Genomic DNA, 12,025 nt, shown 5'->3' with positions numbered 1-12,025 from the left:
AACTCCAGTTTCTTCCTCTGTAAACTGGGGTTTATAGTTGTACCCATTTAATAAACCTGTTGTGAAGGTTAATAAGATGATGCACAAAATGTGTGTAGGTTGGCATCTGTTCCTTCTCAGTGCATAAAGAAATACAAACCATTTGTTAATTATTACTATGATTATCAACATGACTGGAGGAAGAACCTCAAAGAGTTCAAGATGCTATTGAACTGAGTTCAAGGCTTTGAATAGATGAGCCAAACTCGAAGGACGGTGTTCCAGGTAAATAAGGCCAAGTCCTCGTGTAACTCCCGGGGACTTGTGAAAACACATACTGCCCAGATCAGTGTTTGAGCTAAGTGGTTATAATAATAGCAGCTGACACTGACCTAGAACTCACCATATGCCAGGTAGTGTTCCACGCCCTCACATGAATTAAATCTCACTGAGTCCTCACAACAATCCCAGGAAGTAGGTGACATTATCCCCATTTTTTGCAGATGAAGAAACGGAGGCTCAGAGAAATGAGGCGACTTGCCTGATATCTCGCAATTAATTAGTAGAAAAGACGGAGGGTAAGCCCAGGGTAACCTGGCTCTGGAAAATGTTTGTTGTTGTTGTTGTTTGTTTGTTTGTTTGTTTGCTGGACCAGGTCTTAGCTGAGGCGCGCAGAATCTTCGGTTTTTGTTGCAGCATGCAAGATTTTCTTTTAGTTGTGGCATAAGAAATCTAGTTTCCTGACCAGGTATTGAACCCAGGCCCCTTGCATTGGGAGCACAGGGTCTCAGCCACTGAATTGCCAGAGAAGTTCCTGGAAGCTGTTGTTAACCACACCACCTCACAGCCTCTAAGCCAGCACATCCTTTCTAGTACATGCACTAACAAAGGCCAGTAGATGGCTCTTACTTTGTGGTTAACTCTAGAATTATTTCTATAATGCTGGTGCCTTGAGGTTCCAACCTGCCAGAAGGACATGGTGAGTTCAGGCCAAGGGTAAGAAAATCAGAGGGCTGCAGGAGTGAGGCGGGGAACATATTATACATGCATGAAGCAGGTTGGTCGGGAACAGTGGGGACTGTGGTGACAAGAGGAGCACAGTTTAAAGGGAGCAGCCACCACTCTGCTCCTGCTGGTTGTCACCATTTAGAACACAGACCTCATGGGCCCATTTTCCAGAAAACATTGGAAAGCTGGGTCTTTATTTTAAAATCTCCGATTTTTAGATGTTGACAACCAATTCACACAGTTTAAACACATGATGAGGGCCCCAAGTTAAGTTAAGTCGCTTCAGTCGTGTCTGACTCTGTGCGACCCCATAGACGGCGGCCTACCAGGCTCCTCTGTCCCTGGGATTCTCCAGGCAAGAATACTGGAGTGCGTTGCCATTTCCTTCTCCAGGGGATCTTCCCAACCCAGGGATCGAACCCAGGTCTCCCATATTAGAGGCAGACGCTTTAACCTCTGAGCCACCAGGGAAGCCCAACAAAACAAAAACATACAAAAATCACGCCGGCAACCTGGACATTATCTACTTTATAGAGTTTCTGGTGGACAATTTGGCTTTCAAAGTTCAGTTTGCCTATTAGCTTCCAGGCAAGAAGTTTCACTGGGGACCCAGAAGTCTTTCTCAATAAGAATGTTTCTGTGTGCAGGTGAAGCACTGATGTTTGTATCCTGGTGACTGAGGTTTCGTTAGTAATAGTAATGAAGGCTAGGAGAGGAGGTCACCTCTCCATTGCTTCTCCCTGATGGGAAGTGTTTCACAGTGGTTAGAGCCTGGCCCTTAGCACTCGTTTCGCCAGGACTCAAATCCTAGCTCTACCACCCAGACCACTCTGGCATTTTTTTTAATATTTACTTTTATCTTACCTGTCTATTTGGCTGCACCAGGTGTTTGTCGCAGCACACAGGATCTTCAGTCTTCATTGCTGCATGTGGGGTATTTAGTTGTGGTGTGCAGGATTTTTTTTTTTAAGTTGTGGCAAGCAGCATCTTCTAGTTGTGGCACACAGTATCTTTAGTTGTGACATATGAACTCTTAGTTGTGGCATGTGAAATCTAATTCCCTGGCCAGGGATCGAACCCAGGCCCCCTGCATTCGGAGTGCAGAGTCTTAGCCACCTGACCATCAGGGAAGTCCCATCCTGTTAAGTTAGGAAGCTTCCTGTGCCTCAATTTGCCTCTCTATAAAGTGAGGATAGAATTGTTTCCCCATCTGTATGGTCAGGTTCCCTTTAGCTACTTTTCCTTCTGTGGGATCAAAAAAAGCAAAAATGTTTTCCAGAGTTAGAATTCCATGGAGAAACTAAAATTTAAAAGCTTTATCATGTATGTGTGTGTGCATGTGTATAAGAGACAGTAAGAAACTAGACCTCAGTGAATGAAATCAGTTCTGTTTTCCATTAAAACAAAGAACAAGACCCGATTTCTCAGTAATCCTTTGAAATAAATTTCCCAGCCTGGCTTACTGGAGGAATTGAATCACACTGTGGAATTACTGAAGTAGAGCTTCCCAAAATTTGGGCTGCAGAAGACTTACTGGGGAGTTTTAAAAGAGTTAGACATCTGAGCCCGACCTCAGAGGATTCGAACTCACTGAGTCATAAGCGAGGACTAAGAATCTGCATTTTCAAGCTCCCCACTCCCTCCCAAAGACGCTGCTGCAGGTGATTAGAACACTCTGCCAGACTTCTTTCCTCCCAAATCGAAAAGGAAGAACACACTAATAGCACCAGCCATTAACAGAGTGGTCAGTTTTCATTTACATCAGCAAACTCGTCATCCTAACATGTTATATCAAACTCAAGGCCAAGGACAGGAATCATTTTACCACCCAGGAGGTGTACCATAGAGAGACGCTTTTATAACAGTCGAAACAAGGACCTCCGTAGAGGGGCTGGGAAAATCTGACTTTAGAGAAGGCCTAGCCTAGAGGCAACACCAAAAGCTTTGAGTATGTCAGTTTTCTGTATTTCATTTAAAAAAAAAAATGTATGAAATCTCCTACTATCTTTTAAAACTTGTGAAGTCCTGCCTTTTTAAAAAGGGCTTCCCGTGTGGCTCAGTGGTAAAGAATCCGCCTGCAATGCAGGAGACGCAGGTTCAATCCCTAGGTCGGGGAGATCCCCGGGAAGAGGAAATAACACCCCACTCCAGTGTTCCTGCTGGGATAATCCCATAGACAGAGGACCCTGGTGGGCTACAGTCCGCGGGTCACAAAGAGTTGGACATGACTGAGCACATGTGCCTTTATGTGTGTGTATATATGTATATGTGTGTGTGTGTATATATATATTCCTTACCCTTATTAAGAAAACTGTAACCAATCTCTTCTCTCTCAAATGATTGAAATCTCTGGTAGTTCACTTTCTTGGAACAGATTCAGGTCATGATAGTCTTCACCCAAGCTCATATGAAAGTCTCATTCATCCTAACTTTTTTTCCTTCCAGCTTTATCGAGATTTCATTGACATACAGCACTATATAAGTTTAAGGTGTGCAGCACAATGAGTTGACTTACATACACCATGAAATGATTATCACAGTAAGCTTAGTGAACATGTATCAGCTCGTATAGATACAGAAAGAAACAGAAATTTTTTCCTTGTGATGACAACTCTCAGAATTTGCTCTTTTAGACCACTTTCATATATAACACACAGCAGCGTTTATTATATTTATTGCATTATATATTACATCCCTAGTATTTATAACTCAAGTTTGTAGCTTTTGACCCCCACCATCCAGTTATCCCTCCCCTCAGAACCTGCCTCCAGTAACCACAAATATGATCTCTTTTTGTATCACCTATCCTAATTTTACAGGATATCTCTGTAAGTCATGTAGTGGTTGGAGCAAAGAAAACTAAGTTTGATGACATCAAATCTGTTAGAACTGGGAATTACTGAACTCAAATTTATTCAACAGTTTGGGATAGAATGCTGAGCTGGCAGGAGAGAAGTGCTCTGTTCGTATGGAATCAGAAACTTGCAGTCTCTTGGATTTATCAAATTCTCTGTTCACAGGTTGCTAGGGAAAGTAGAGAAATGAATCACAGAGGTGAAACATTTAAATACTGCAGCCATCTGTTTATTGATCCTGAGTTTTCGCACCCTCAGCCAAAAACAACAAGTCTGCAGACTTTTACTTTCTGCTGGCATCTGAAGATTCAAGCAAGGTTAGGTTATTCTTGTCATGTTCCACAAAGCACAGGTCTCACCTGTGACAGATCCAGCGGGGATGCTTGTGAAAATACAGATTCCCAGACCCACGATCAAAGCTCCGAATGGCCCTGAAACATGCATTATCACAGCATTCAGTTTAGTTCAGTCGTTCAGTCGTGTCCGACTTTGCGACCCCATGATTCGTAGCATGCCAGGCCTCCCTGTCCATCACCATCTCCTGGAGTTCACTCAAACTCATGTCCATTGAGTCGGTGATGCCACCCAGCCATCTCATCCTCGGTCGTCCCCTTTTCCTCCTGCCCCCAATCCCTCCCAGCATCAGAGTCTTTTCCAATGGGTCAAATCTTTGCATGAGGTGGCCAAAGTACTGGAGTTTCAGCTTTAGCATCATCCCTTCCAAAGAACACCCAGGGCTGATCTCCTTTAGAATGGACTGGTTGGATCTCCTTGAAGTCCAAGGGACTCTTCAAGAGTCTTCTCCAACACCACAGTTCAAAAGCATCAATTCTTCAGTACTCAGCTTCCTTCACAGTCCAACTCTTGCATCCATACATGACTACTGGAAAAACCATAGCCTTGACTAGACTGACCTTTGTTGGCAAAGTACTATCTGCTTTTCAATATGCTATCTAGGTTGGTCATAACTTTGCTTCCAAGGAGTAAGAGTCTTTTAATTTCATGGCTGCAGCCACCATCTGCAGTGATTTTGGAGCCCAAAAAGATAAAGTCTGACACTGTTTCCACTGTTTCCCCATCTATTTCCCATGAATTGATGGGACCATATGCCATGATCTTCGTTTTCTGAATGTTGAGCTTTAAGCCAACTTTTTCATTCTCCTCTTTCACTTTCATCAAGAGGCTTTTTAGTTCCTCTTCACTTTCTGCCATAAGGGTGGTGTCATCTGCATATCTGAAGTTATTGATATTTCTCCCAGCAATCTTGATTCCAGCTGGTGCTTCCTCCAGCCCAACATTTCTCATGATGTACTCTGCATATAAATTAAATAAGCAGGGTGGCAATATACAGCCTTGACGTACTCCTTTCCCTATTTGGAACCAGTCTGTTTTTCCATATCCAGTTCTAACTGTTGCTTCCTGACCTGCATACAAGTTTCCCAAGAGGCAGGTCACAGCATTGCTAACCCCCAAAACCTAGTTCTAAGTATTCTAATGTTGTAAAAACACTATACTAAAGCTTTGCCTCCAATGGAGAACATTCTTTTTTTTTTTTTTTAATAATTTGACTGTGCCAGATCTTAGTTCTGGCACTTAAGATCTTTTCTTCTTTGCAGCAACAGGGCCCTTTAGTTATGGCATGCAAATTCTTAGTTGTAGCATGTGGGATCTAGTTCTCTGTCCAGGGAGCAAACCCCCCTGCATTGGGAGTATGGAGTCTTAACCACTGGACCACCAGAAAAGTCCCTAATGGAGAGTAGTCTTATGTATTAATAGGTAGATGTAGGCTGCAAAGTAAGACTTTTTCACATTCCTAAGCCACCTGAAAGAAGCTTCAGGGATTGCTACTTCCCCTGCCCTACCTCCTAGAAAGCTTACACATGTCCCAAGTCTCCTCCTTCTTCTCTCCTGTGATCATGCTCATGGTCACGTGTCTGACACTTGGTTGAATTCAGTGGAACTCCTTTAGCACAAAATCAGTTGACCAAACCTGGGTGTGAGGGAGACCAGTGTTGTCTGCCACAAATACAATAAATGACAACCAGTGGAGCTGCTTCTTACTCGGGGGTAAAGTTATAATGTCGGGGCATAAGGTGAGCTTTGAATAATCAAAATTAATCTTGGACGTATCTATAGGAGGGTGCCCTCCTTGAGAGTCACACAGAGTCTCCTGATCAGCCCAATATAGCCAATGTTCCCTCCAGTGTGGGGACGGATGGTGTCCCTTGGGTCGAACACCAGCTGAGGTTGTTGGCTGTTTAGGCCTCGTGTCATATGTTCAAACACTGGAACCACATTCTGAGCTCAAGAGGAGTCCTATACCCATTCATACTCATAAGCATCAAGCAGCCTGGTGGCCAGTATCTCCATTTCAACAGTTGCTTTTTTCTCTTTGAAAAATATGAATAGTTTATTTCTGTAAGTTAAATACACATACATTGTACTTTCACTGACTTTACATCCCTAGGTGGCCTTGTAGGTACCTAAACAGCCAAGCACACTCCCACCACGTATTAAAAATGCTTGCTTGTCATCCTTAGCAATAAGAGACATCATGTTCCAAAGTTCCATTAAGGAAGAACTTCACTTCTAAGGTTAAGGATCCCATGACTACCTCCTATTAGCAGGTTCAGAGTTAGCAGATATGAACCCATTCTGTACTGGTAAAGCTTCTATATTATAAGGAGACTGAAAAGAGTTCTTCCTGACCTCAGCATATCCTCCCTTTGCATTAGAAGGGAAGTAAGAATAAATATCATGAGGGATAAGAAGTAAGAAGCTGCTCTTACAAAAGCATAAGAGCAAATCTCTCTTATTCTTTGTATTATTGGCTGATGTAAGGCTTCCTTCCTGGCAGTTGTTTTGCACAGATGTGTCTTCAGAGAATTTTTGTGATTCCATGATGAAAAATGGGAAACATTACCTGTTTCCAGATCAAAAAGGCCTTTCTTTGTTGGTTCAGATAAGTTGCGATAAAGATAAGTCAGACCTAAGTCATCAACAATGGAACGAATTTTGCTTTGAAAAGGATGTAAGATGGTGGGATATTGATGAAGAAGAATATTGATGAAGAATAAACATGAAAAAAATGTTCAAAAAAAAGAAAGAAAAAGTTTGATGGAAGACTGAAGAAGTTTTTTAAAAAGTAAACAAAAAAGAGATGTTCAGTCTCTCCAGTAGCCAGATAACTCAACGTAACAATGAAATACTAGATGGCCACACACACACACACACACACACACACACACACACACACACGATAATATCAAGGTTGGTGATAGTGTGAAAACCGGGATACCACACTGTTGGTGTGGAACAGTACATTGGGACAGTCTTTCAGAAGGTCATTTTCTAAAATCTGTGTGCCTACTTGCCCAGCATCTACTTCTCAGTGTCACAAAAAGGCATTTAAAACAGTAGTTCTCCTCCCTACACATGAAAATCCCCAATGCCCAGGGCCCACCCTGGACCAGCTAAAATAGAATCTCCAGTGATAGGGCAGGGCATCAATAGGTTTTAGGGCCCTCCAGATGATTCAAATGTGAAGCCCAGGGATGAGAAGCAAGGATGTGCGATGATGCTCATGGCAGCTCCACTTGAAATAGGGAAAAACTTGAAACAGCCTAAATGTCCAAGAGTGGGAGAACAGTTAAATACACACTGGTTCATTCATAGGGTGGAATACGATACTGCAATTTAAATGTGAAAATACCTCCCTTACTATGGCTTTATAAGGCCCCAAAGGATCTGGTTGTTGCTTCTCCATCCACATCTCCCAGCCCTTGCTCCCTCCCTCCTCCGCTTCAACTGCACTGAATTCCTTCTCTTTGAGCAATACAAGCATGCCATGGGGGCCTTTGCACTTGCTGGTCCCTCTTCCTGGAATTGTATTCCTCCTGATATTTGCATGGCTTGTTCCCATCTCTCCTTGAGATGCTCCTATCTAACTACAGCCGTGATTTAAATATAGAGGAAATGCCTGGAGGGTGCACCCCAAATGTTAACAGTGCTGCTAACCCTTGAGGAGGAGAATAAGATTCAGAAAGCCTCGGGGGCCATGATTGTGCCTACATCTGTATCATTTGGATTTTTGCATGTGCAACATGTAAAACATATGTTTCCAAGTAAGATATATTTTTCAAAAAGAAGCCAGTGCTTAGACTCAAAAGTGTGCAGAGCTGCTAGTCCATGTCAGCACTGGGTGAATTAGAGTACTAGCTGTTGAAGAGGAAAGCCCTTGCTGAAGAGGCTCTATGCTCTCTTCTCTCTCTCTCTCTTTCTCTTCTTTCTCTCTCTCTCTCCCCTGCCATCCCCCTTCCCCCCTCCATCTGTTTGTCTGTCTCTCTCACTCTCACTCACTCTGTCTCTTGTACACACAGAGCCTGAACAGCCAGCAGTCACCTACGAGCATGGAGGATGGACCTCATCCACACACACCCCAGAGGAGTTTTTGAGGAATGGATCCTTGACTTCAGACTGTGAGGATCTTTTCCTCCAGGACTCTCCAGAGGCAGGTCCCTGGCAAATGAACTAAAATCAGAAAGAAGAACAGGCAACAACAAAAAAAAGTCCAAAATTTAGGAAACCCAGGCAGCAAAGCCAGATGAGCTGAAGCCATTGATTTTTTTTTTTTCTTTAAGAAAATCAAGCCTCACTGTCTCAGTATATCAAAAGCCGTTGTGTCCATGTGTGCATTCCTCTTCTCCAGAGATGAGCCTCAGAAAATTTCGCTGCTTTTAACGAGGGAAGAAGTCCAGATCCGGGAGGAGAGGGACGTTTTGGGGAGAGTAAAGGATGCTGGTTTGCAGCCTGGAGGACGTTTGCAGCATGTTTAAAGTCATCGAATAGAGCTGACTTTGTGCCTTGTTTGCTTTCATTTTTACATGTTGTAGCTTCACTTTGGCCTTCAATAGCTCCTCCTCCATCAGCTCCATTCCATCATCAAAGATGGAGATGAAGGAGCTTTCTGGTCTTGCGCCTCAGTCTCGCCTGACTCCCTCCCACCAACCCCTTGCTTGCATCCCCCATGGCTCAACTTGACCACAAGCTCATTTGTCACCTCAGACAGATTCAGACTCTGAGAATGTACTTAGTGGTCAGTCACAGGTACATGGGCATCCTTCCCATCCCAGTTTTGAGAATATACTGCCTGTGTTTAATGAACTTACTTCAGTCTCTCTCTCTCTTTAGCAAGTCTCAGGCAAGATCTTTGATTTTCCTGGATGCAACCTGGAAATGCCACCCACTGTATTTATTTTTCTGTCAAGTGTAAACCCTGTAGGTGTGACTACTGGTTTAACAATGCCACCATTATTCTGCCTGCCAGAACACGCTAACCCCGTGTGCAAGGTGGTACACAAAGATAACTTTTAAGTCATCTGCAGCCACAAGATTACGTGTCACTAAATCACAAAGAACATTGGCATTTTTCTTTTTCAATCCTGATTACATTTCAGAGAAAGTCTCTGTTTAGTGCTCATGGGTCCTCAACACCTTTCTGATTCTTTCGTTTGCTTCCCTTCTTAATAAAGAGCAGACCTCAGATTCAAAGTCTTCTGTTTAGACAAAATTTAATAACTTAGTGGGTTTTATTTTCAGTCTGTGTATTTTATTGCTTTCCATTTATGAGTCTCCACTTAGGAATATAATTTTCTTGTCAAATGCATTTACTTACAAAAAGAAGTGGACTCAAAGAAAATATTAAGTGCTTAATACAAAAGGTGATAAGGGGGTATATGTTAAAAATAACTTTAAAAACTAGTACTAGAAATCATGAAAATAACCTTCCTAAGCAAAAGAAAAGGCAGCTTATTCTAAGTGAATGAACAAGTGTCTAAATCAAAACACCTGAGTTTCAATGCCTTCTTTGCCACTATCTATCTATGCAAGCCAGTTTTAGGCAAGTTTCTTAGCCTTCTGTGCCTCAGATTTCTTCATCTGGAAAATGGAGATAAGAACACCTGCCTACTTATCTCAGAATGGTCAGTATGATAATTAATCACCATGACAGATACGATTGCCCCAGAGGGAGAATTCTAAGTGTTACACAAATACAAATCATCGTTCTTAGATTATTGTGGATCCCAGGCATTTGTTAAAAACCCTGGACCCTCACAAAAAATCAACACGGGTGGACACCAGATTCTCCTTGTCACTTCACCCAGACGTCTGTCATGAGCCAGCACTTGTCCCAGGAGGACATGAACCAGGAATACCAGTTCTCAGCACACAGAGATCCCAGCATCATTCCAGTATATGGATCTTGATTTCTGTTCCACACACCTTGTTTTCTGTTTGTTTGTATTCAAGTTCCTGATCTTTTATCCAAATCAAATGATGTGTTGCTGAGAGGCAGAATAAAAATGGTTTTAAGAAAGCTGGTTTGCCATGGTGCGTACATTGTATTTCCTTGGGGTTCCCAACCTTCTTGACACTCCCATAACCATAACGGGCTCATTCATCCCAGCCTCAGGGAAGACCACAGAGAGGCTGAGGGTTGGACTAAAGAAAAGTGAAAGTGAAGTTGCTCAGTCGTGTCTGACTCTTTGTGACCCCATGGACTGTAGCCTACCAGGTTCCTCCGTCCATGGGATTTTCTAGGCAAGAATACTGGAGTGGGATGTCATTTCCTTCTCCAGATCTTCCCGACCCAGGGATTGAACTCTGGTCTCCTGCATTGTAGGCAGATGCTTTACTCTCTGAGCCACCAGGGAAGTTCAAGGGTTGCACTAGCAAGGTATCAACTCATATCTAGCTTATGGCCTGAAGTGCCCTTCTAGGTGGCACTGAAAGTGTTGGCCCCACTAAAGTCAGAGAGCTCTGGGCTCAAGATGAGGGACTGATTTTTTTTTTTTCCGGGCCCCCAAGTCCTGGCAGAGAGTTTTGATATTGACAGAGTGAGGTGATGGTCTTTTCCTGCAGGGCTCAGATCACTCCTGCTTCACTCCAGAAAGCACAGTTAGAAAATGGATTGGCCAAGAGCCAGGGGACTATTTCGGCAGCCAGTGGACAAAAAAAAAAAAGTCTACAGCAAAGAGTTTACTTGTTCATATAGCTGAAAATAAAAATTTCAGAGATAACTTCAAATATGGCTGGATCTGGTGCTCAGTATTGTTAAGAACATCTCCCTTACCTACTTCTCAACTTCCTGAGCACATTTTGGTTTCACAGAGGCACAGTGTCTGCCAGCATCTTCAGATTTCTTCCTACCAGCTAAGCAATGTCTATGGAAATAAAGTAACTCTGCCATAATAGCTACGACGAGAAAAAGTTTCAATTTGAAGTAATGCAGGATTGATTTGGAGCAGGAACCAAACCATTAGAATGAATACTAGCCATTAACCCACAGGTGTGGCCACCCTTTCGGACACAGAGTGACACAGTGTCCAAGGCTGTGTGGCGCCCTCTCTGGCAGGAAATGAGTCAGGATTCAGCCGGCGAAATGGAGGGTGAAGTCAGCTCCACCCAAACTTTACAGATTGAGAGTGTGGGAAGGGTAGTTTCCCAAAGGAAAACCAAAGTGCTTTTTACCAGAAGAAAGAGACAGATGCTGAACAGAAAAAAACCCCAAACAACCACTCTCTGCTTTAAGTCGGCTGCTTCTTGCTATGCCTGTCACAAGCAGGGTGAAAGACATCTGCTGGCCTTCTGGACAATTTCCCCACTGTGCTGTCCCTCGCCTCCATTTCCTCATCAGATCTTTATTGACAGAGCACCTGTTCAACCATAGAGACTGTGCTAGACTTTGGAGATTCCAATAGGATAGAGACCCTTGAGTACAGTTATCGGGCTAGTGGGGAGCAGGCACATAGAGAAACAGAAGGACATGTGAGAGTGCCAAGGCAGAGGCAAGGAACGGTGTCATGCAGTCCCTTGGCAGGAGGGAGCACTGACTGTCTCCGCGGGTAAAGCCTCAGGGAGGGAATGTCCCCGACCCGCTGATCTGTGCTTTGCTAAGGGTGATATGGCTACAGCCTTTGAAGTGGCCATGTCTTTACCCTCAAGTTACGGGCAGAAGCAGATGCAGACATAAAATCGCTGGCCTCAGCTCCTGGATCAGCAAATTATCTCTGGCCCACACCATGACAGCTGCATTCAGCAAAATAGCGTTGTGCGTGTATCTTGATATGTAACCCTAGATCCAGGCTTCTAAATATAAGGGACTGTCTTGGGTTGCTGATTTA

General features: G+C 43.4%; 1 protein-coding gene across 3 annotated transcripts in view; it reads left to right on the top strand.

Annotated features, from left to right (window-relative positions):
* Positions 1–10,223, top strand: part of TMEM233 (transmembrane protein 233) — a 46,314-nt gene extending 36,091 nt beyond the window's left edge. For 2 of the 3 annotated variants that reach the window (XM_040250792.1, XM_040250791.1), the window contains exon 3: positions 8,222–10,223. Coding sequence is in view for 1 of the 3 variants with exons in the window: in XM_040250791.1 (XP_040106725.1) it covers positions 8,222–8,228 (7 nt within the window). In the remaining 2 variants the exon portion in view is untranslated. Of the gene's footprint in view, positions 1–482; positions 558–8,221 lie in introns of all 3 variants that reach the window. The other variant, XR_005722955.1, reaches the window with a different exon arrangement.
* The last annotated feature ends 1,802 nt before the right edge of the window (positions 10,224–12,025 follow it).

The sequence above is a fragment of the Oryx dammah genome, unplaced genomic scaffold (assembly GCF_014754425.2).
Source record: "Oryx dammah isolate SB20612 unplaced genomic scaffold, SCBI_Odam_1.1 HiC_scaffold_12, whole genome shotgun sequence".
NCBI lineage: Eukaryota > Metazoa > Chordata > Mammalia > Artiodactyla > Bovidae > Oryx > Oryx dammah.
The sequence above is the reverse complement of the archived record's forward strand: the minus strand, read 5'-3'. Positions and strand labels throughout refer to the sequence as shown.